Source organism: Alosa sapidissima, chromosome 23 (genome assembly GCF_018492685.1).
Source record: "Alosa sapidissima isolate fAloSap1 chromosome 23, fAloSap1.pri, whole genome shotgun sequence".
In the NCBI taxonomy this organism is placed as follows: Eukaryota; Metazoa; Chordata; class Actinopteri; order Clupeiformes; family Clupeidae; genus Alosa; species Alosa sapidissima.
This window is the reverse complement of record NC_055979.1, coordinates 5,327,584-5,352,103: the sequence shown is the minus strand read 5'-3', so window position 1 is coordinate 5,352,103 and position 24,520 is coordinate 5,327,584. Positions and strand designations below refer to the sequence as shown.

General features: G+C 45.4%; 2 protein-coding genes across 17 annotated transcripts in view; one reads left to right on the top strand and one right to left on the bottom strand.

Moving 5' to 3' along the window:
* The first annotated feature begins 1,505 nt into the window (after positions 1-1,505).
* On the top strand, positions 1,506-8,307 carry atic (5-aminoimidazole-4-carboxamide ribonucleotide formyltransferase/IMP cyclohydrolase). The gene is made up of 15 exons (XM_042081667.1): positions 1,506-1,684; positions 2,130-2,256; positions 2,413-2,556; positions 3,074-3,162; positions 3,267-3,418; positions 4,715-4,871; positions 5,110-5,235; positions 5,524-5,631; positions 5,991-6,076; positions 6,200-6,289; positions 6,410-6,535; positions 6,644-6,736; positions 6,977-7,159; positions 7,440-7,595; positions 7,887-8,307. The coding sequence occupies exons 1-15, from the start codon at positions 1,666-1,668 to the stop codon at positions 8,004-8,006; spliced, it is 1,776 nt and encodes a 591-aa protein (XP_041937601.1). The 5' UTR covers positions 1,506-1,665; the 3' UTR covers positions 8,007-8,307.
* Positions 8,308-8,480: 173 nt separating this feature from the next.
* Positions 8,481-24,520, bottom strand: part of fn1b (fibronectin 1b) — a 33,798-nt gene continuing 17,758 nt past the window's right edge. For 3 of the 16 annotated variants that reach the window (XM_042081651.1, XM_042081653.1, XM_042081656.1), the window contains 28 exons: positions 23,984-24,175; positions 22,288-22,572; positions 21,653-21,832; positions 21,372-21,461; positions 20,804-21,070; positions 20,276-20,392; positions 19,742-19,924; positions 19,475-19,630; positions 19,096-19,209; positions 18,613-18,900; positions 17,956-18,243; positions 17,459-17,746; positions 16,336-16,623; positions 15,463-15,750; positions 15,003-15,205; positions 14,648-14,735; positions 14,344-14,532; positions 14,032-14,121; positions 13,488-13,676; positions 13,260-13,349; positions 12,219-12,691; positions 11,929-12,067; positions 11,520-11,693; positions 11,083-11,208; positions 10,757-10,863; positions 10,555-10,665; positions 10,385-10,413; positions 8,481-9,514 (listed from right to left, as the gene is read on the bottom strand). In XM_042081651.1, coding sequence (XP_041937585.1) covers positions 9,328-9,514; positions 10,385-10,413; positions 10,555-10,665; positions 10,757-10,863; positions 11,083-11,208; positions 11,520-11,693; positions 11,929-12,067; positions 12,219-12,691; positions 13,260-13,349; positions 13,488-13,676; positions 14,032-14,121; positions 14,344-14,532; positions 14,648-14,735; positions 15,003-15,205; positions 15,463-15,750; positions 16,336-16,623; positions 17,459-17,746; positions 17,956-18,243; positions 18,613-18,900; positions 19,096-19,209; positions 19,475-19,630; positions 19,742-19,924; positions 20,276-20,392; positions 20,804-21,070; positions 21,372-21,461; positions 21,653-21,832; positions 22,288-22,572; positions 23,984-24,175 — 5,219 coding nt within the window. In that variant the 3' untranslated portion in view covers positions 8,481-9,327. The remainder of the gene's footprint in view (positions 9,515-10,384; positions 10,414-10,554; positions 10,666-10,756; positions 10,864-11,082; positions 11,209-11,519; positions 11,694-11,928; positions 12,068-12,218; positions 12,692-13,259; positions 13,350-13,487; positions 13,677-14,031; positions 14,122-14,343; positions 14,533-14,647; positions 14,736-15,002; positions 15,206-15,462; positions 15,751-16,335; positions 16,624-17,458; positions 17,747-17,955; positions 18,244-18,612; positions 18,901-19,095; positions 19,210-19,474; positions 19,631-19,741; positions 19,925-20,275; positions 20,393-20,803; positions 21,071-21,371; positions 21,462-21,652; positions 21,833-22,287; positions 22,573-23,983; positions 24,176-24,520) is intronic. The other 13 variants (XM_042081655.1, XM_042081665.1, XM_042081663.1 and 10 more) reach the window with 10 other exon arrangements.

The following is a 24,520-nucleotide window of genomic DNA, read 5'->3' as shown; positions in this document are numbered from 1 at the left end:
TCTCAGCACACAATGTCAACCCAAGGCAACGGCGCCATCTGGTGTCGAGCTGCCTACAAGCAGCCATCCAGTTGAGGACACTCGCTGCAGCCTGCGGGAAGGCGGGGCTTGACATCAAGCCCAGCCCACATCCAAGTCAGCCATGTTTTTTTGTATTACGTCTCGCTCGGTCTCGCTGGAATGGCTGGAACTAGGAACTAGCTAGCTAGCAAAGTTAACCACCCAGATGGCAAGAGGCTGGCGGCGGCCCACTGGTTTCGCTGTCACCGGCGGACCGCTGAGTTTTTGCACATCGGTTCTACCGCGGTCCGCTGGGCTAACGAGCCGCAGCTTTGACCAACTTTTCTTTATTAATTTATACGGCGGACTGCCGGTGGCCTAACGTTACCATCGCGGGTTGCTGACAAGTAGCCTATCTACCGGTGGTCCGATAGCTTGATCTAACCGGTTAACGTTACACAATGCATGCTTCTGGTTCACCTGTTAATAAAGCAAAATCGCCCGTACATTTGGTTGTAATGGAGAATTCTAGCTGTTAAACTGATAGTCCATGATAATGGAACAACACACCATTCTACTTTTGAGGGCTAAATTAAATGAAATATGGCTCGTTTTCCGTTTGAACACATTGTCATCAATATTTAAAATTACCATTTTTTTAATGTGCATGTTATTGTTTCAAAACCGGAAATCAAATGAACGAACAAGTACACGAACCCAATTACAATAGCTAGCCTAGGCCTACATGAAAAATTCACTGTGGTTGCATGAAATGACATTTGTGTTTAGCCTAAATCATCAGTTTATATCATCTAATATGAAACAATATACTATATAATTCGCTACCGGGCTGTCGGTAGTAAACATAGGTAGTAAAGCCAAAGCGACGTAGGCAAAGAAAACATGGCTGAGTTGGATGTGGGCGGGGCTTGATGTCAAGCCTCGCCTTCCCGCAGGCTGCAGCGAGGTGTACTTGCTCCAGTTCGGTCCATGTTGTAGTAGGCTACCATACTGGAGAGGGCATGTGTAAATAGCAGCGTGTTCAAATCTAGGACAGGGGCATTAGGTAGACAGCAGCTGATTCTGACTAGGGTCTGGCAACATACAACCCTCACTCACTTGGTTTCATCTGTTGTCTCAGACTCTCACTCCATCTCCTTTATAAGCAGGCTTGTCTGTCATGATCACAAGTGATTGGTTGCATTGCAACACTTTCAGATCATGTGGAGGAGCAGTGGTGTGGTGTGATGCCATGATCATTCCGTCTTGTAAAAAATAACAAATAAAAAATCAGCTCGGGCAGGAGGCGCTTAACGTAGAAGAGCCGACTTTATAACCGTCTCGACCGACACATCACTTAGTTTCTCTTGTCGAGCGCCTGTGATTTACAACTATACAACAGAAAGAGTTGAAAATCTCATCAACAAGTTAACCAAATGGACATGATGATGCAACTGCACACTTGTATTAAACTCATCTTAACCAACCAGGTTGAAGGAGGCGGGAATCAATGAATAGCAAACTTCCCAGCATGCAGCGTAATGAAGTTATCCCTCTGATAAATCTTTCGCATTTCATCCACGTGTTCCCACCATAGACAGTAGGTTTTCCACACAATCAAAGACACCACTACCAGGGAAACATCACCCAGTGCCAACAGTCGCCATGGCTTGCTCAGAACTTGGTAAATATGTTCAAATAATTTCGGTATTGATGCTGGAATGTTACTGCTGGATGCATGTTTCAGTCGTGATCCGACTTGTTTATAAAACTATTTGGCATACTATATATAGCTTGTTAGCTAGCCAAGTAGTTCAAGTTAATGAAGAATTGCAAAGACAGACACATGTTTAGCACAGCTAGCTAACGTAAGGTTACATGATCTTATATGACGTCAACAATTTAAGTTTCTTTCTTACTTGCAGTTTTGCATTAAGTGGAAATCAGTGCATGTTGTTGCTGTTTTGTACTGCAACTTTTTGCTCTAACGGTGGTATTGCCGACAGTGAGAACAATAGTGGCGATATGCCACTTGTGCTGCTGATTCATTTATGTATGACATAGCAATTAGCATGCACACAAAATATGCAGTCCAAGTCATAAGTCTATTCCAACATCTATTCTCACAGCGCTGCTCAGTGTGTCAGATAAAACTGGTTTGTTGGACTTCGCCAAACGTCTTGTGTCCGTGGGTCTGTCCTTGGTGGCATCGGGTGGCACGGCCAAAGCCTTGCGTGATGCTGGACTACATGTCAGGCAAGTTTCATTCGTCTGCTCTGCTAGGCTAATGATTTCTCGTGAGTTTCGTTTTTTTAGGTGATGGATGGGATGCATCAACAAATGGGTTTTCGTTGTAAATCTCAACTAAGGACTGAATTTGTAAAGTAATGTCTTGAACTGATTTTCTCAAAGGGATGTCTCGGAACTGACGGGCTTTCCCGAGATGCTGGGTGGCAGGGTGAAGACCCTTCACCCGGCTGTTCACGGAGGCATTTTAGCCAGACACACCCCCTCTGATAAAGCTGACATGGACAAACTGGGCTTTAGCCTTGTGAGGTGAGGGCTGAACTGCAACAGTGTCAACATTTCCCCTTTCATACATTATTCTCTCTTTGTTCCTAGCTGCTCTAATTCCATGTTATCGTGTGGCAGGGTCCAAATTGTATAGCTACCTCTTGGATGAGCATGAGTGGTTGTTAATGTGACCGTCTGAGTTGAATTTTCTACTGAGTCTAATCCAATCACTGTGTAATTCAGATACTGCTGCTGTGGTCGTGTGACCCATACACAGTTGCTCTGATCATGGGACTTGTAGTATTTAAGTGTCTACTTGTGGATGCCACAGTTTTGTTCAGTAATTCAGGCCACCTGAGGAAAATGTGACACACACAGTGTCCACTAATGCTATGGAGATTAAGGACATAAAATGCTAGTAGTGCATTGGTTTCATTTGTTGTGCTGTTTTTGTCACACTCATCTATGGCTTCATTGTAGTCCAAGTAAAATGTATGGTGCCTCACACCAGAAACTACTGATTGACCTGTGTTGACCTCTCTTCTTTATTTTCGGTCAGAGTGGTGGTGTGCAATCTGTACCCCTTTGTGAAGACCGTCTCAGTGCCTGATGTAACTGTAGAAGCTGCTGTAGAACAAATTGACATCGGTGAGTGTCTGTCTGTCTTACCTCATAAAGTGCTCTGGAGACTTTTATTTAGGGTTTGAATAGGTGGTTACAATTGCCTTTTGTTGCTATTCTTCTCACCAAAGGTGGAGTGACACTTCTCCGAGCAGCAGCCAAGAACCATGCCAGAGTCACTATTGTCTGTGACCCAGCCGACTATGACCTGGTGGCTATGGAGATGGAGGGCTCAGATGCCAAAGATACAAGCTTGGAGACTCGCAAAACGCTGGCTTTGAAGGTAACCATGACCACATTGGCCTGTCCTTGTAAGACTATGTCCTTTGAAGTTTGAACTATGCCAAACAGCGTTTTTTAGTGTTTTTTTATCTGCCCAATGTGCAGATGCTAACGCTACATGACTCCTTTAATGCCCAGAAATCCAACCATTTTGGATTTCAAAGGTATTTCTACTAGGGATGGGCTGTGTTTAAACATGTCGGTCAGTGAAACAGCCAACTGATTATGCAATAGCTTCACAGGTTCTCTACTACTGACTTGTCAAATGGTTCATTAGTCAGATCCAAGTACCGTAATAATCAGGCTCCCTCAGACAGTGACTTATGTTCCCCTCTCTTGTCGCAAGAAGTCCCGTCTGTCCATCTTATCTAGTGTATTGGCTTCAGAATTGATCAGGTCGGTGGTGTAGAGATTAAATTGTCAGAAAACACAGCTAATCATCCTTGTCACAATACTACCAGTAGTGTTGAAATAGTGGGATTTCTCTGCTAAGAGAGGCCTGCTATAGAGGGACCATAGTATTTCTAGGTTAGCAATTTGCTGTTAGATAACACTATTTGTGTTTCTGAAATTGGGATCATGCCTGTGCTGTGAGAATCAAAGTCCTGTGTGTGCGCGCGTGTGTGCGCACCCCCGTCCGTGTTCATCAATCTCTGTCTGGTTCATTGGGTTCGCCTTCCCCTTGGCCTCCAGTTCATCCCAGCCCAATGTCTTTACCTCGTGATGAAATGTCCTTTGAGGGTCACGAGTGGGCGAGGGACACAAGGCACAAGTTTAAATGGCTACTTTGTATTTACATGCTGAAACAGCCCCACAATAAAACCCTTTGTGAGCTGGACAAGTGTGCCACACTGACCCCTGAGGATTCATAGTATAAGACAGGTCTGGCCATCACAGGCTATTCAAGCTCTGCAGTGGTTTTGCACCCAAATGCAACAGATAAATATATCAGTCCACACCACAACGCTTGGAGAGAGAAGGAAATATCAAGTGTTACTGTTACCTGCTTATAAATGTCACAGGTGGGGTCTGTTTGCCCATTTCACTGAGCTTGAGTTTGCATCCTCTACTCATTTCATACGAAATCATGTCTGTGGTATTTTTTTTTCACTATTATCATTTATTCATTCATTCACTCAACTTACAGAAGACATACCTGTTTAAAGAAGTAAAATAATTGAATTAAGTAAAGTGTAGTTCACATGAATTCAGTCTTCAGTGCTGCAGAGAGGATGTTCCCAAATGCATCAGGCTCACCACTCTCCTTTCCCCATCCACCTCTCGCCTCCTCACACAGGCCTTCACACACACAGCGCAGTATGACGACGCCATCGCTGACTACTTCCGCAGGGAGTACAGTCGGGGCGTATCCCAGCTGCCCCTGCGCTACGGCATGAACCCCCACCAGGCCCCTGCCCAGCTGTACACGTTGCGCCCGTCTCTGCCCATAACAGGTATTATGATTGTGCATAATGGGCATGCGCCCTTGTCTGCATGTCATGGGAACAGCTTGAGGAAAGAACAGCTCTTCCCACATTTGATAATTGTTGATTTGGACCGAAAGTATGCAGCTCTACTGGCACCGTCTGCGCCTGGGAAGTGAGCCATTTTGTTTGTCCCATTACCCATAAGAATGGGACCTGCCTTTCATCTGCACAATAGTCACTTCCCCCTCTCTCCCTCCCTCTGTAGTGGTGAATGGATCTCCAGGCTTTATTAATCTGTGCGATGCCCTCAACGCCTGGCAGTTGGTGAAGGAGCTGAAGAATGCTCTGGGCATGCCAGCTGCTACATCCTTCAAGCACGTCAGTCCTGCAGGTAACACACACACACACACACCCACACACCCCAACACACACTAACATTAACCCAGCAGGCAAAAGTCATGCAGGTACACAAGCATGTATGCTTGACCGTTAAATACACTGTGACGATAAGTAATGTTGTTGGCTTCTGACTCGTGTACTAGTATACACACTCAAGGGTGCTGCAGTGTGGACTGAGGAGGAACTCAAATGTCCTTTACGTTAATTACCGTAAATACTCACACACACACATATACACACACACACAGCCTTTGTGACGGTCATCTGTCTCCTGGTGCAGGTGCTGCAGTGGGAGTGGCTCTGACGGAGGAAGAGGCAAAGGTGTGCATGGTGAACGATATGCTGCAAGACCTCACGCCACTGGCCACCGCTTACGCCCGTGCCAGAGGTAACATCACCGCACTCTCATAAACAACCTCAGCTACTTAACCCACATCTGTTATGTTGTGTCATCTAAGTGCACTGAGGTAAAGCAAAGGTTTATTCATCTTTTCGCTCAGTTAAAACCATTATCTATTCTAGGGGTTATGGTTTATGTAGAGTTAAAGCTAGAACTTTCTTCTGTGGTTTACTTAATTTCTCAGTTTGTGTATTATATTAACAGGCTATGATATTAACAGTGTAACCAGATACTATTTCTGTTACAGCTCTGAATTAACACACAGTTTGTTGTGTTGGTCATTGGGGGTGGGGGTGAAATAAAGTTTGAAAACACATCTGTGTGTTTGTCTGTCCTACCCTGCACAGGGTCTGACAGAATGTCATCTTTTGGAGATTTTATTGCCCTCTCTGACACCTGCGATGTCCCGACTGCCAAAATCATCTCCCGAGAGGTGTGTGTTTCGTGTTGTTGTGGTTTCTACGTGTTGAGTAATTGAAGGGAACACAGTGAAACGTTCCTTGTTGACAAGAATATGTTGTTGACCTATGTGTTTGCTGGCCTGTCTTGGTCTCAGGTGTCCGATGGGATCATCGCTCCTGGCTACGAAGAGGAGGCCCTCCGGATTCTCTCCAAGAAGAAGAACGGCAACTACTGTGTACTCCAGGTGAAGATGAGTGGGCCAAAGGCAAAACTAACAGGACCTGTCTGTTACTCAGTTTGGAACTAAAATGAGACTGAATCGGTGCACTGATTTTTCTAGCCTTTCTCTCGCGGTCTTTTTTAGATGGACCCGTCCTATGAGCCAGATGAGGCTGAGGTCAGGGTTCTCTTTGGCCTCCACCTGAAGCAGAAGAGAAACGGAGCCAACATCGACAAGGAGCTCTTCAGCAACGTTGTCTCCAAGGGCAAGGTATAGAGGATCATATGATTGATTGTATGAATATAAAAGGTACATAGATACTGAGATCCCTGTCCCTTTATGCAGGAGTGTTCACTTTTAACCCTTTATCATGTGTAGTTGTCCGAGAGGGCTCTACGTGACCTCATCGTGGCGAGCATTGCTGTGAAGTACACCCAGTCCAACTCTGTATGCTATGCCAAGGATGGACAGGTGAGGGCATAATCATAATGGACCATCTGCATTATGCAGACATGGCCAGATGCCACGTGTCTCTCAGCTGACTTCCCTTGAGAATAAATAAAAAAATATATTTATAATAGGTCTAAATTATTTTCTCTTTGAAGCAGTAGTTGTTTTTTATGTTGTGTGTACATTCTAGGAAAATCTGAGAATAGAGTAAGAGTTGGTTGATGTTCTTGATTTCCTGTGTGTGTGGTACCTGTGTTTCAGGTGATTGGCATAGGCGCTGGTCAACAGTCTCGTATCCACTGCACACGTCTGGCAGGGGACAAGGCTGACAACTGGTGGCTGAGACGCCACCCTCGTGTTCTCAACATGAAGTTCCGCAGCGGTGTCAAGCGTGCAGAGATGGCCAACGCTATCGATCAGTACGTCAGTGGGACCATCGGAGAGGTGAGCATCAATCAAGACCAACGCTGGTTCTAAGGAGCTATAGGTTATATACATCTTAGTAAATAGTATTTGACTATGATGGATGACCATTAAAATTGTGATTATTTTATTTAGTTTGATGTCTGAAATGTTAAAATAATCACTTATAATAGTATTAGTCATCCATCATAGTCAAATACTATATATTAAGATGTTGTGATATTTTCTCTTCTTTACTGTGGCCTTCCAGTTGTGACATGTTGATGGTGAGTAAAAGTGTGTGTGTGTGCGTGTTTGTTAGGGCCCAGACCTGGACGCATGGAAGGCCATGTTTGAGGAGGTTCCTGAGCAGCTGTCTGAGACTGAGCGCAAGAACTGGCTCAGCTCCCTGCAGGCGGTCGCGCTGAGCTCTGATGCTTTCTTCCCCTTCAGGGACAACGTGGACCGGGCCAAACGGGTACCAATAACCACATAGTTCTTTTTTATTACACTAATGCCATCTTTTTCATTTATTTCCTTCTCATCACATTATCTCTCTAGCTGCCATTATTCTTCTTCCATCTGTCAAATGATGGGTTTTTAACCTGTCTAACGATGTAAAATAACTCGAAAGATCGTAGCCTATAGTTGGCATGATAGTTGGCCAGTGGAGGTTTTCAGTAAGGTTTTGCAGACATTTTGTGTTCATACATGATACTTTTTATTATGTCTAAAATCCTCTCTCCCCTGTTCTTCCTCGTTCTTCCAGAGTGGTGTCGAGTACATCGCAGCCCCCTCAGGTTCCACAGCTGATGAGGTGGTGATCAACGCGTGCAATGAGCTTGGCATCACCCTGGTGCACACCAAGCTCCGCCTGTTCCACCATTAGCTCCTGACACTAACTCCTTGCAGACCATTTCTAATACCCCTTAATATCTCATATCAAGCCTTCTTAAGTTACTGATTGATTGTGCTTCTGACTAAAAGCCAGAAAATGTCTAATGCATTACATAGTGGTTCCCCATTGGCACTACATCATTGTTACAACTCCCAGTGCAAATAGAAAACACACTCCTATTCATTCCACTTTGACTCGTTATTCTTAAAAAAAAAAGTTTCCAGTATCACTGCCAAGTCTAACCTCACGAGTCTCCTCCCAGAAATAATAAATAGTTGATTTCTTGAGTAAACATCTGGACATCTGTTTGTTTGGATTCTTGCTTTTTGAATAGAGGGTTTTGACAACTTTCAGGGGAGGAATTGGAATTGACCAACACTATAACAAATAGTATTCTATTTTTTTTTTTTTTTAATAGAACAGAATCTTTTTTCTTACAAGACAACAAAACTCAGAGACATTATGTTTGAGGTTCTTTGTACATTTTTATCCAAAAAGGGAAATTAGACAGTAGTGAAGACCTTTGGCACTTACAGTACAAAAATCTATCTTTACATCCCAGTTCTAACCTTTCAACACTTTAGAAGAATTTAGGGATAAATTAAAGTAATAAACAAAAAGTTAGAAAAATTACAAACAAATCAATCATTATCAGTAAGTGTCATTGTCATTCGAAAACAGTGCTGGCCACATCTTTTACAATGGAGGGCCACAAAAGAAAAAGAAAAAAAAACATCAAACATAACACAAACTGCGATATGGACCGAACCTCAATGTACCATGACTGGTACTCCAACACATTCTCAAACAGTGCTCCATTTCTGATGAGTAACTTTTCAGTAATTTCTTTTAAAAAAAAAAAGTACAAAAATACTTTGTTACCAATGTATGGCACTAATACTGGGAAGTTATTACTGATAAAATATAATCAGTAGAGATGCAAATTGGCTTGGACATTTGAATATCCCTTTTGACGTGACAAGATGCCCACACCAGTAATGGTCGCCAGGGCTTCAACATGGAACAGGAATGTGTTATTCTTTGTTTTCTCTTATAAAGTGTCTCAATACATTTCTGAGAGAATCGCAACAACAGATATCCAAACATTTAACACACTGAAGACAAAAAAGAATCCCAACTGCCGACCTAATCATGAAGAGGGCATTATAGGAGTGAGTGGGGTGGGGAGGATGGGCTAGCGTTAGCGTGACGTTAACTGTCGGTGTGATAAAGCCGAAAAAGCGATGCAGTGGGGGAACAAAACTATTTGGGAGGGTAGGGTGTTAAGGCACTAATGTGTGTTAATACAATCTCATTCGTCACGTCTGGATTCGGTGGAAGATGTCCGCCGGGTGGCCCGCTGAAAACGGCGGGTCTTTGGACGCAGAGGGATGGCGATGCATCGCTTCAGGCACGGGCGCTCACTCGTTGGGGTTGGTTGGAGAGATCGCGTCAGCGAGGAGGTCAGGCCGGAGGCACTCAATGGGGCACTGAATGTTCTGGAAGGGCAAAAACGGAGAACAGTGTTTGTAAACAGAACATAATAAATCAAGAGGTTTCGTTGGAGCTAAAATGTTGTTTCAGGCCGTCCTAACAGATCTGTGACAATAGATGTATGACATATGCTAGATGTTTAGTATGACACAGAAGGTACATAGTGTTAACAACTCCTAGGGACAGGACATCTACAGGGATATAGGGTTATTGCATGCACTAAATATTTAAAACATGGAGATCAAATCTAACTCATATGATATTCTATATAGCTGATTATTGATGCCAGAACACTATCAGAAAGGTTCTGATTTGGCAACTTTTCAAAACTAGTAGTATAAACTAACTAACTTATTTTTCTCAAATAATTAGAGTTAGACCACACATTAGAATTAGAGGCCATAATAGGAACACGCCGCAAACTTGCTGTTAGCATCAAGCAATGCAACCAGTTAAGTGATTAGTTTATTATGTACATCCACACTCTGATGGTCTCTGGACCCTTGACATTACATGAGTCGTGATTCATAAATAATGTCAGCCTTAAAACCTTCTCTGTCATGACACAGCCATGCACAAAGTACCATGACTGCTTATGTTAACCTTTTGTTAACTGTGCAACAGTTAGCAAATGCATGACAGGATAAAAATGCCAAAAACATAAAACATCAAAGTCTGACTATCATACAACCACTCAACATTTATATGGAGGGTTTGTCAAGTAGACCTGCTGTATAGCTGCTGTTGTCGTTGTCTCCATCTCAGATGGCATTGCGAGCTTTAAGCCTGGGAAGCACTCTAGTTCTTATAACAGCGCAAAAAAATAAAAAATAAATCGCGTTGCTGTTGCCTGAAACACTCTACCAAAGACCCACCTTGAACCTGTAGGTAGCAGCGCTTTCATCTAAGTGACATTACAAGAGGAAAAATGTTTTCAACGTGTAGAATTACTATACAAAACATACAGTTATTTTTAGATTTATAAGAAGAGATTTGAAGTGGCAGGTATTGGAACTGGGATGGATACAAGATGAGGTCGGCTTACCACTCTGCGGAAGGTTGTGTCTCCTTGGTTGGTGTAGGTGTTTACGCGAACAGGGTGGACTTGGGGACCGCCATCACCTCCTGGCCTTCTGCAGTTCTCACAGCGCCATCCCTAACAAAAGCACAAACACATTTTCAGCGCCTGTATATACATTATGGTGGCCTGTTTGAAACATTAACATGTGATATAAAACATATCTTACCTGCTGCCCACCATAGCATGTGCAAGTGCAGATGGCTCCAAGATATTCTTTCTGCCACTGGTTGCCCACATGGTACATTTTCCCATCATCATAGCAGGTAGACTCATCTGTATAATCAATAGCCAATTCAGGTCAATATTGAGCCAAATAAGTTAAGAAAACTCTTATTTTCTATTATACATTCTTATAAATGTCTGTATAGTGAATTACATATATTGGGAATGATTGGTAGCTCTCTTCTCTGGTAGCTCTCTTCTTTTAGGGCCTACAGGTACTTGATTTACTGATAAGATGTGGCTTTATTGTACTGTTAAAGTGGGACGTACGTGGTTCACACTTGAACTCTCCCTTGCCATTGCCCAAACAGGTGCAGCTCATCATGTGACCATTCTCAGCCTGCCTATCCCACCTCTCGCCAATTCGGTAGTTGTTGCCGTTGTCATGGCACCATTCTGTTTTGAACAAAAAAGGACAAAAAAGCAAAGGGGTATTAGCATAAAACTGCCTGATACTATTCTCTATTACAATAAGAAATACCTTCATTACAGCTAAAAATTAAGAGATTGGATGGACAATTGTTTGACTATTAATATTCAGTGAAGTGGCATTTCCAACAAGTAACTTTCTCCTTTGAAGCATAAGCTTTGAGCCCTACATAGTGACTTAATTCCCTTTGTCTCTCAGCACTCAAATGAGATGTGCTAGTTAGTAAGAGATGGCGGCACATGGCTCCACTAAATGGGAGAACTGGCAGGACACTCACTGGAAGAGTCACATCTGAAGTGGCCGCTGCCCAGTCCTAGGCATCTGCACCACAGCTTGAAGCCGGTCTCAGACATGCGCTCCCACTCCTCACCCACGTTGTGGTAGGTGGCTGTGAAGGTGTCGTAGCAGGAATCCCCATTGGCCGGGAGTCCTTCAGGCTGTCCTTCGGAGACTGTCATGAGGGAAAAAATAAGGGAATTCGGTTCACTCCTTCAGCTCAACAAACAATAAAGTGAGAACAGAATCTCATGGGATTCATAAGTCTAGCAGTTGTTTTGTTCAGTATTGTGAGGATTCAGCAAGATGTCTATGTTCAAGACAATATAATAATGTTATATGTTTATTTCAATTTTGGTATATGAAAAAGGGTGGGAGGCTAAGGAAGTGTAAATGCAGTTTTATTTTACCAGTGTTGCCTGCGGTGACGACCTCTTCAAACACCTTGTGCTTAAGAGCATCCTTCAGAGCCTCAACGATGACGTTGTAGGAAGCCCCAGAGGTCAGGCCAATCAGGGTAGCGCTAGTGGACGTGCCTGGAAGACGCATCTGGGAGGCAAGAATGAATAGTTTACACACAAACACCTCTCAACATAATTAATTTGATGGTATTAACTGAGTTCAACTCATTATCTGAGTTGTTGCTTATGTCTGCATGACGTGTTTGCGTGTATGTGTGGGTGTCGGACAGCACCCTCACCTGGAAGGTCCTCTCGTTGCGGTGGGTGAGTGGCTCGCAGTGGACCTCGTAGGCGGTGCTCTGTGGCAGTGGCTGCCAGGTGATGACGGTCTGCGTCTGTGCCTCCTGAGGACTTCCCGTGTCGTTCTCTGGAAAACCATAAGGAAGCCCGTGCCCGGGAAGGTCTTCACTCACCTGCACCACCGGCACCCTGTTCCCGTCGGGCCCCGGTTTTGGGATGTAGACCAGTGGGTAATGGGGCCTCTGGGGCACCTGGGGCCGGTGGGGCAGGTTTGGCTGGTTGGGCTGGTTGGGCCGGTTGTTGTACTCAGTGTACTCGACATTCTGGCCCTGGCCCCCTAAGGTGTCCTGGCCGCCTGTCCCCACTACCGCTGGTACACTAACGGTGTTGTCGTCGATGATGTGTGGCACGTCCAGTCGGTCTTCGGAGCCAGGGCGCGAGGGTGGCGGTGGCAGCGGAAGCGAGCCAAATTCTGAGCGGAAGAAAGGGGTTAGCATTGAAGCAGCAAAGCCAGAGGGGAAGGGGGTTGGGGGAAAAGGGGAGGGGGTGATGGGACAGGTATGGGAGTTGCTGTATTGCGTTACAGCCAGCAAGGAGCACTGTAATAGATCCAAGCTTTGCACTGGATCTTTACAATGACTACTACTAGCTAAAAAGCTAGCTGCATGGCCGCCATTTTTCTTTTGAATCATACAACAATTCAAAAGTATGAGCCTTGCTTGTATTAAAAAGCAACTATTCTGGGCTCATGAAGAATGTTTAATTGCTTTTTTAGAAGAAGACAGAACTGGAAGCATATGCCTATTTGTATATAAAAAAAACTAGCTTTCTAACAAGCTAATTCAGCTGCCCAGCTAGCAGTGAGCTCTTCAGCAGCATGTTGCAATTCCAAACCTCTTTTTGTTTACTTTTACCATTCAGTAACAAAAAGACCGTTTGAGAGGTACACCCACTTTTCTGTGTTTTGTGTGTTTGTGTGTGTGCCTGTGGACTGTTTTTGTGTCTCTGTGGCTATGAGAGGAAACTGGAAGTCTACTTACGAGTTGTGGCCGTGCCTATCAGCGGTGTGCTTCTCTGTCCATTCGAGAGGGCGATTATCTTGATGATGTACTCAGTGCGTGGTTTCAACCCTGTAATTGATCCCAAGGGCAGTTAGCACCAAAGGTTATACAGCAGAACATTCAAGAATCCAAGTTTTGACTGTCTCACATGCCCATGCAAATGATAATGCTGGGGTGTTGACTAGTGGCGAAGTGTGCATATATTACCAGTGATGGTGGCATAGTTCTGGCCAGCATGTGGTCTGGGGGTGAGCTCACGGGGCCTGCCTCCAGACTCCTCATAGGTGACATAGTATCCTGTGATGCGTGTGGTCGGGGGGCGCCAGGAGAAGGAGATGGAGGAGGGGGTGATGGAGGTGAACTGGAGGTCCGTTGGAGCATTAACTGCTGGAGCAGCTGCACAGATGAACACACACACACACAGTACCACACATGAGCTCATCTGAAGAGTCTTTGTGTGCACTAGTCTCTATATCTGCTGAAGCCAAAGAAAGAACTGCATGGGCCATCAGCCATGTCTCAGCATATTAAAACAGCCAGTTTTTATCAGTCGGAACTTCTGCCAGTAAAGTTAATGCAGTGTATCATTTATAAAACTTAATATCCTGAATCAATGACACATGAACTGTATTGGTTTCTTATACAACATATTAGCTCTATACTGGATTGTAAAATGACACATTGGCTTTGTATATCTGACACTAACTAAGCCGAGTGCTTTGTCCTGGTGATGGAGTAGGCTGTGCCTTACGTGTGGTCACAGTGAGGGTGAAGGCAGGGCTCCGGGAGTTTCCGTTCAGGGTGTACATGTTGATGGTGTAGAAGGTGCCAGGCTGAAGCCCTGTGGGATAAACAAGACGGGTCAAGGGTCAAAGGTTCACATTCAAATGAAGGTCAATATTTTTTTATTTCATTGAACAGAAATGTTAATATACGATTCACGTAATGGAACAGTCGGAATGAAGGTAAATATATTTGTGATTGCATTAGGAAATGGATCAGTTTCCTCATGAGACCGCTTTAGACTGCTATATCTAAAGATGAGAAGGTGCCTGAGCTTTACCTGTGAGGATGAACGTTCTGGCCTCCTCGGGGATGGTCTTGCTGATGGTGGGGTATCTGCGGTCATCAGGGATGGCCTCAATGAGGAAGCCGGTGATAGGCTCAACCTTGGTCCTCCAGGTGAGTGTGACGGAGGACTCCATCAAATCGGACAGCCTCACGCGGCGGGGTGGGCTAAGGTCTGAGGAGCCAGTAAGAGAACAGGAGTGTTTCAATACAGAAGAGGCCAATGAAGCTCTTCAGCCAGTTTGTAGCTAAGCCCACGTCATTCGTATTTGTTATGTGCTTCATGGAAATCCTCTTACTGTCAGTGGTGGTGATCTCTCCAGTCAGGGGTGGACTGGCCGATGAGTCTCTCAGGGCGTACACGTACACGATGTAGGGGGTGGCAAGCTGTGAGAGACAAGAGGATGTTAAAAATGATCTACTGTACACGTAATTTAGCCATTAAAAAAACATTGTTTGTAGTTGGCACAATGGACTGCCAGCAACACTTTTGTAATAAGCCATTCGTTGTAGTTTGAGAAATTATGCAATCAATTACATAAAAGAGAGACAGGTTTTCTGATACATTTCTGAAGGAAACTGAAAAATGTATGGGAAGAGATGATTATTTATTGGCTGTCTGTGAGGGAGGGTCATCAGGAATGTGCGCCATACCATGAGTCCTGGCACGGTGACGCGACTGGAGTCAGGGGCCACATTGAGCTCCTTGGACGGGGCCTGGTTGTTCTTGGGGCTGACCACCACGCGGTAGCCGGTTAGCCTGAAGTTGGGGGAGATCCAGGTGATGGTGAAGTAGGTAGGGCCCACCTCAGTGAACTGGATGTTTGTGGGTGCAGGGACTGTCCCAGGCTGTGTGGCTGAGAAGGAGGAATAGTGGAGGGTGACTTTACTATATACTACACTCAATTCAATGGCCATTTTTACATATGTTTCACAGAATACTGAATCCAAACAAAATCTAATTGAGTTTATTTGTTTATTTTTTCTCAGAATCTAATAGAATCTAAAAAAAAATTCTTCAGGGCCGTCATCACACACCCCTATGCTGATTTACTTAAAAGCTTCTCTGCTTGTAGAAGCTTGTAGGAGCTATGAATTATTCCCTGATACCGACCTGTGGGGCCTCTTGTTGCCTGCTGACCAACCAGTTTGGGCAGAGGTGTGCGTCCCTGCACGGGGATGACCTGGATGGTGTACTCAGTGTTGGGCCGGAGGTTGGGGATCACGGCGCTGGTGTCGGTGCCACGAGGTGCTGGGTACAGCTCACGTTCGCCCTCCTCTGGGCTCGTGTACAGAACCCTGTAGTAAGTCACACGCTCTGAGGGAGCGTCCCATGTCACATGGAGGGAGTTTGTGTCCACGTCAGTGAAAGAGAGGTCAGTAGGGCGGTCACCGCTGCCAGCTGTGGAAGGAAATATCAGGCAAGTTCAGGTAGAGAACGCAGTAATTGAGGGATACAATTGTGTCTATAACTGTTTTCAGACATGTCCTCTGCACTATATGCGAATCTTTGTCAAACAAATGTCCGACCCTTTGGTAATTCAGATATGATGCTTACATGCAGACATTATGTGTGAATGACACCAACACACATGAACAGAATCTCTGCATGGTTGAACAGGTTGAACGTGGTTAAACACGCACATGACCAGAATCTCTGCATGTTCTTCGCTTCGTTCAGATATGAGATATTTACATAATGTCCATCCGAAATACTAGGAGGGGAGTAGTGTAAGAGCCGCCTAAGTTCGGAGTTCCAAATGTCGGGATATGTTGTTCAGATATACGGCCTAACCGCTTGATATGCGCAGAATATGCAGACTTACACCTATGTCTGAAAGCAGTTAATAAGTCTTGTCATCAGGGTCAAGACAAACATTTCATGACATTGCAATCTAATAACCAACTGCTCATCATGAAACAAAATGACATGACATCAGTTGTATGTATAATCTGGATGGAACAAAGATTATTCCCTGATACCGACCTGTGGGGCCTCTTGTTGCCTGCTGACCAACCAGTTTGGGCAGAGGTGTGCGTCCCTGTACGGGGATGACCTGGATGGTGTACTCAGTGTTGGGCCGGAGGTTGGGGATCACGGCGCTGGTGTCGGTGCCACGAGGTGCTGGGTACAGCTCACGTTCGCCCTCCTCTGGGCTCGTGTACAGAACCCTGTAGTAAGTCACACGCTCTGAGGGAGCGTCCCATGTCACATGGAGGGAGTTTGTGTCTACGTCGGTGAAAGAGAGGTCGGTAGGGCGGTCACCGCTGCCAGCTGTGGATGGAAACATCAGGGAAGTTCAGCTAGAGAATGCAGTAATGGGCTCTTTGCAAAGGCTCTCAATGCGGCCACTTTATTTCCGGTGGAGCCAGGTGTGTTTGAACCTGCCGCTATTGCTAATGTAATTAGTGACTACACTGACCCGGTTGGATGTTGTAACTAGTAAATCAACACGTTACGATGAAGAAGGAGTTATGCGAGTTAAAATTGTTATTATTGGGCAAATAAGATAATCAGTGTCAGAGTGAAGATGTTAGGAGCAGAATATAACAGAAAATGCCGTTACAACACAGTTAAAGTGTAAGTTCAGTGTAAATTGACCCATAGCCCTGTTGTATAAGCTCACCACATGCAGCCCATCGGAAAAAGAATGAGACAATTTGGAACAACGTAGGCCAAGTTATGGACAGGCAGCTTAAAGCAGACCCATGGGGGCATCAAAACTGAAACTGAAAGTAACTCCCCACTGCCCCCATGGGTCTGCTTTAAGCTGCCTGTCCATAACTTGGCCTATGTTGTCCCAAATTGTCTCATTCTTTTACCTATGGGCTGCATGTGGTAAGCTTCAACAACAGGACTATGGGTCAATTTACACTGAACTTACACTTTAACGCTCCACCGGAAACAAAGTGGCCACATTGAGAGCCTTTCGTGCAAAGAGCCCATAGAGGGTTACAATTGTGTCAATAAGTCTTGTCATCAAGGTCAAGACAAACATTTCATGACACTGCAATCTAATATCGAACTGCTCACCATGACGAAACAAAATGACAAAACATCAGTTGTATGCATAATCTGGATGGAGCAAAGATTATTCCCTGATACCGACCTGTGGGGCCTCTTGTTGCCTGCTGACCAACCAGTTTGGGCAGAGGTGTGCGTCCCTGTACGGGGATGACCTGGATGGTGTACTCAGTGTTGGGCCGGAGGTTGGGGATCACGGCGCTGGTGTCGGTCCCACGAGGTGCTGGGTACAGCTCACGTTCGCCCTCCTCTGGGCTCGTGTACAGAACCCTGTAGTAAGTCACACGCTCTGAGGGAGTGTCCCATGTCACGCGGAGAGAGGTCGTGTCCACATCGGTGAAAGAGAGGTCAGTAGGGCGGTCACCGCTGCCAGCTGTGGAAGGAAATATCAGGCAAGTTCAGCTAGTGAATGCAGTAATTGAGGGATACAATTGTGTCAATAAGCCTTATCATCAAGGTCAAGACAAACATTTCATGACACCGCAATCTAATAACCAACAGCTCATCATGATGAAACAAAACGACATGACATCAGTTGTATGTATAATCTGGATGGAGCAAAGATTATTCCCTGATACCGACCTGTGGGGCCTCTTGTTGCCTGCTGACCAACCAGTTTGGGCAGAGGTGTGCGTCCCTGTACGGGGATGACCTGGATGGTGTACTCAGTGTTGGGCCGGAGGTTGGGGATCACGGCGCTGGTGTCGGTGCCACGAGGTGCTGGGTACAGCTCACGTTCGCCCTCCTCTGGGCTCGTGTACAGAACCCTGTAGTAAGTCACACGCTCTGAGGGAGCGTCCCATGTCACGCGCAGAGAGGTCGTGTCCACATCGGTGAAAGAGAGGTCAGTAGGGCGGTCACCGCTGCTGGCTGTGGAAGGAAATATCAGGCAACTAAGTTATGTTTGAAGATGGATAACTAATTATAATTCATAAACTACAAGTTATTGGTTATACACTATATACATAAACATTAGAATTTTGTCTGAAAATGAAACAGGGAAAGCATTTTAAAAAGACAGACTGAAGTAGGCCATGTCTTAAAAACTGATCATGAAATGTGAAATTAAGACCTTGTTGAGCCTCCCTTCCATGTTGTGGGAGAGCAGACTCAAGAATCCCCACATAAAGTTTATTGCGCTCCCTAAAATATGATATCAACAATTCCTCTTATCCCCAAAATTAAATGTTAAAAGGGCTTGCCATTGCTATTTTTGCCGAGTTATTGCCTAATACTAACCTGTTAGGCCTTTGGTGGCCTGCTTGCCCAGCAGTGTGGTCAGAGGTGTGCGTCCCTGCACGGGGATGACCTGGATGGTGTACTCAGTGTTGGGCCGGAGGTTGGGGATCACGGCGCTGGTGTCGGTGCCACGAGGTGCTGGATACAGCTCACGTTCGCCCTCCTCTGGATTGGTGTACAGAACCCTGTAAGAGGTCACACGCTCTGAGGGAGCGTCCCATGTCACGCGCAGAGCGGTCGTCTGCACGTCGGTGAAGGAAAGGTCGGTAGGGTGGTCACCACTGCCTCCTACAGAAGTAATATTGAGAAGGTGAGTACATGTAAACCCATACACTCCCAACAAGTACCTCAGTACTTCAAATACTCTCTTATCACTACTTTACCAACAGATGATCTCTTGTGTGTTTATGCATTCATATTGAATACAATATGTATCTACCAGTATTTACATTTATACACCCAAGACATACATGTACATCTTACCTGTAACAGCGTTTTCCACCACTGGGGGGCTCTCTCCACCCTTGCCAATGGCATACACACTAACCACATACTCTACAGTGGGTGACAGGCCTGTAAGAGTCAGCTCAGTCCTCTCTACAAAGGAGACAAACACACAAACATATCAGCAGTGTCCTTAGAACATGAATGACTCAGAAGAGAATAGTGATACCACAATGGATACGCTGCACATTGGCTAATGTCAGGCAAAAGGAAATGTTTTGTTTGTTGTCACAGTCCTTTAATAGTCCACAGTTTATAGATCATAGTTCTATCCTTTTCTTTGATTTCATAGTGCTATCCTTTTCTTTGATCTCCTCTATTTCTTTAAATTACAACTCAATGAAGCTGTTGCACTTACCAGGCCCAACAACCTCAGAGAAGGAGGGTCCGTCTCCGTTCTTGGGAGCGCCAGTGACACGGTAGCCGGTGATGGGGCCCTTGGCGGGGCTCCAGCGCACAGTGATGGCATTGTCCTGCACGTCAGTCACGTCCATGGAGGATGGAGATGGGACGTCTGAGAAAGCAAAGATGGTTTTAAGAGATGACAGTACTACGTATCATAAAGTACTGAAGTAAAATACCTACTAACATTATCACTTTAAAAGGTAAGTATGAGGAGACTCACAGGGGCGTCCGCCGGGGGTGTCAGTCCTATGGGTGACGTAGATGGGGGTGCTGGAGGCAGGGCTGTCCCCTCGGCCAGTGACCGCATACACAGTGATGGTGTACTCGGTGTTGGGACGCAGGTTCTCAATGGTGGCCGTGGACTCAGTTCCGGGGACAGTGAATTCCTTTGCAGGGCTCTCGCCTGTCAACCATATGCATGACATTACATATTTGGATTTCACATTTGTTTCACATGTTAACATCTCAGAGAAGTCTCTGTTGATAAGGAAATCAATCACAGATGCCAGTGGACAAACCCGATACAGTACAATCAAGCAAATACATTTTTATCAGATCACTATAACCAAACTAATTTAATGTACTCAGATTTATCTGGTTCCAAGGCTACTCATGACCTTGAGAATTAATCATGAGCAAACATAGTCTTGTGGCTACTGAAAGATTTGCTGATTTATGCTCTGAGCTCTGAGATGATCGTCTGAGCTTCATAAGAGCACTGGTCAGATGTGGGGAGTGACGTGAGTAACAGTACCTGACTCTCCATGTGTGATTCTGTAGTAGCGCACGGTCACTGGGGGGTGGTCCCAGCTGATGGTGATGCTGTTGGGGGTGGAGCCGGTCACCTCAAGATTGGTGGGGGCCTCGGTGACTGGAGAGGCGAATACAATTGCATGTTACATGATTACATGATTTGTAGGTTAAAATAAAATCTAATCTAATCTAAGGGTGGCTGTTCCACATTGGTGGTGGTGGTAGTGAGGTTCCCCCTTCACTGTAAAACATTTTGAGAACCTACAAAAGAGCTTTATCATGTAAAGTGTTGTTTTAGTTTTTGTTGTAATCCAATCCAATCCAATCTCATATAAATTAAGAGGTTTTAGAGAGATGTGGTAATATAGCACTTTCAACCCAAACCTTGTCCTTTGCATTTGTGGCCACACATTGATCTACTTTATTTGGACATTTGGATCTGTACAAGTCAAGCAAGCTCTTTGGGGGGTTTGCGTAATTTTCCTTTTACTGCTATGGATTGGTCACAGACTAAGAGAGACAGGTGTACCGGTGGCTTGGCGTCCTTGCAGGGGTCGGCTCTCATCGCGGCCGCTGATGGCGTAGATGTGTATGTCGTACTCGGTCTCTGGCTGGAGGTTGGTGAGGGTGAACTGGGTCCTGGTGGGGGGCAGGCGCTCGTCCTTCGCACGGCCGCCGTTGGTGGGCTGGTAGCGCAGGCGGTAGCCATTGATGCGAGCCAGGGGAGCGGTCCAGTGGACGGTGAAAGCGTTGGAGGAGATCTCGGAGAAGTCCAGGTTAGTGGGAGAGTCCAGGACTGATGAAGGAGAGAAGAGAGGAGGAGGAGGAGGAGGAGGAAGAGGAGGAGAGGAGAAGAGATAGGGTGTAAGAATGAATTTATAACAGTCAAAAAAGGAATACACATCAAGTCACAAGTTAATCCTACATGCTTGACAGAAAAATAAATGAGATAAATGAAAAAGCTATGGGTTTCTATGGGTTTGTTATGGGGTTTTTTTTACCACCACATGGAAGAATGAATTTAATTGATGCACTGACACAAATATAAGCTTTTCCAATCACTCTTTCAATAAAACATATATGCAAGTAACACTCACTTGTTCTCTGGGTGCCCCTGACGGGTTGGCTCTCATGGTCGTCATACACACACACCACGCTCACCATGTACTCGGTGTTTGGCTGCAGGTCTGAGTGATTAGCAAAAATGTCAACAAATTATTCACTGAAAAGCAAGTGTCCTGTTTTTTTCCTACATGTGCATTACAGCAACAACACATTATAACATATAGTCGAAATATGTGGAGTGCATTTTGAAATGTCAATCTCAAACTGTGCTGCTGAAATGGGATTGTGGGTTAAGGTCTGATCTCGATCTTACTCTGCAGGACAAAGGATTCCGTGGTCCTCCCAACGTTGACCTCCTGGACGTTGCTGTCCTCGATGGGCTGGTAGCGGATGACCGAGCGAGAGATATCAGTGGATCTGGGGATGTTCCAGGACACTCGCATTGTGTCTGCTCCGACCTCGTCGAAATGCAGGTTTGTGGGTGCAGGGACAGCTACATCAGGAAGAGCGGTTTTATGAGCGTTAGTGTGAAGTGTATAGGTCTCCAGTGTAGGTGACCCAAACCAAAGCAAAGTGGGATTAGATTGCATCTGATATAACAAGGGATGAGACTCCCGTGTCTGAAACAATCTGGGGATAAAAGCATTTGTGCAAACTTCCCAGCATCAACAAACCTACATAGCATAGCCTTCTTGTGTCTGGCATAGTACATTTGAGAGGATTCAGACTTCTCATGTCTAGTGAAGGGGGTAATGAGAGGAAACCAGTTTGCAAAGCTAGAGGACACTACGCTGAGACTAAACAGCAGTTACTGGATGTAAAGTATCAAAGGTGGAATGCAACTGTAATACAATGAATATCATAGACTGCCACTATCAGCTAAATGGCTAAATGACATTATCTCTATCAGTTCTAAGTTACTGTTTTAAACTGGGAGAACTCATTCACCAGTTCTGGGCCTTGTTTGCTGGGTGATGGTTGACGGTTCGCCCTCTCCTCCCTCCGTTACCGCGGTAATGCTGATGTCATAGTCAATGCCCGGTTCCAGGCCGTGCACCGTGTAATAGTCGGCGGTCGGCTCGAGCATGTCCTCAAGAAGGGGCACGCTCTCGCCGGACGCCGTCACCTTAATGTGATAGCCCGTTACGGTCGGCAGGTTAAGAGGGGTCCACCTCAGTCCGATAGTGGTGTCAGTGACATTGACGAAGTTCACATCACTTAGCTGGGGTACATCTAGACCGAGGGGTTAACGTGGAAGCAGTTTGGAAACGTGAGGGAGAGGTGGGGTGGGGTGGGGTGGGGGGAAAACAAGACAAACAGACAAGCCATGATGACGTCAAATTAGCAATTACAGAACCCATCAAGCAAATTAGATGTTGGGTGAGAATTATGTGATATTAATTATGAAGTAACATAACACATGCAGAAACATTGATGATATTATACTCAAGTGGAATTAAATCACAACAGTAAGAACATACAGATTCAAGACATTACATCAGCCAAAGCTTTGAATGTTTGGCGCCATTTGAATTGTCATTGCATTAAAAGCAATTAGGACAAGTAACCATCCAGTGATTTTAAGAAGCCATGCTGAACATGTAGTGATACCAAAAAGCATTGCCCACAGCTTAAAGAGCACCAATGGTCAACATGCTAAGATTATTCTGCAAAATATGACCATTGTTTTCAATGTGCTTTCAAGCCCACGACTAAAAGTCTATTGGGGGTCGGATTCAATTTCAGCAATCATGTCAATTTCTCCGAGTAAAAAACAGCATGCTGTTGATGAGGCCAAGGACCAGTGACAACACGTATGCTTTCCATTGGTTAGCAGGACCAGACTCAACCATCACAAGTGGGTTAGTTCCATTTTAATTCATGTGGGGTGCTATTGTGCGAATTATGACAAACCCATTCCACACAGATCCCAAGTGAAAAAAAGCAGGCGGAATTAAATAGAGGGAGACCCAGAGATGGTGAACCAAGTTCGGTCTTCAGTCACATTTGGGTTTTGGGAGGGAGGTCAAGTGCGCAGTTTGGTGTTAGTGGTGTTCTACTGAGATGGGTTTATCGCAGGGTAGGGCTGAGAGGAAACAGAGAGCCTGTTTTTAGTGTAGAGCTATGATGCGAGGTTTCCTGGCTAACGGGTTTTCGACATGTTCCAGACACACAGGCAGTTACCCTGCATGTGTGTGTGTGTGTGTGTGTGTGTGTGTGGGTTTCTGTTTGTGTTTGAGTGAGAGAGAGAGAGAGTGTGACTCTTTATAGACCGCCTTGGCTTTATGGCTCTGCTTTTATGACATGTTTCCCGGGGGCGATGTTGAAGAAATGGCGAACCCGGCAGGGGAACGGTGAAATTAGGGCAAGAGAGGAGGCCACGACAGAGCCAAAATATTTGATATGGTTCCATGACGACTCCACGTGTCTGCCAGCCACACTAATCAGCTTCATCTCTGTAGTTGAAGAACATAACTTGACTCTATATGGCTGAATGTCCCATTCAGGCCAACCTAGCGTGGGTAACAGTGGCGAACACAGGCCACCTCTGAAAGACTGTTCCCCAATCAGGCCTACCTTATGTGACCATGACAGAGAAAGGCATCGTGATCCAGAAAATAAGCTGATCCCAGGTCAGGCCTACCTTGGGTGACGGTGGTGGAGACAGGCTCGCTCTCCATCTGGTCTTTGATGGCGAAGACGCTCACGTTGTACTCCACCCCTGGGCTCAGGTTCTCCAGGACGCAGGAGTTCTGATCAGGCCTCACGTTCTCCTCCAGAGTGTTCCCACGCTGCCCGTTGGTCGGGTTGCACGTCACTCGGTAGCCGGTGAGGTCTGTGGGTGGGGAAGGAGGGAGAGGAGAAGAAAGGAGAGAAAAGAGAAGAGAGGGAAGAAAGGAGAAGAAAGGGGAAGAAAAGAGAAGAGAGGGGAAGAAAAGAGAAGAGAGGGGAAGAAAAGAAAAGAGGGGAAGAAGAAGAAGAAGAAGAAGAGAAAAATGACAAGAGTGTGAAAGTGTTCTAGGTGAGGGCCAAAACCATGACACACACCCAGTATTTACATTTACAATTTAGGTTCTTAGCAAACACTTCAAAATGGACATGTTTGCTCCGGTTTGGCCTGCGAATATGAATGCATCTTTTTATCATGACACGAGAAAAGTCATCCATGTGTGAGCGATGT

Excerpts from the sequence above, each read along its gene's own strand:
- atic (XM_042081667.1), top strand. Across the intron at positions 2,557-3,073 it reads CTGGGCTTTAGCCTTGTGAG|AGTGGTGGTGTGCAATCTGT; the intron begins GTGAGGGCTGAA and ends ATTTTCGGTCAG. Across the intron at positions 4,872-5,109 it reads CCCGTCTCTGCCCATAACAG|TGGTGAATGGATCTCCAGGC; the intron begins GTATTATGATTG and ends CTCCCTCTGTAG.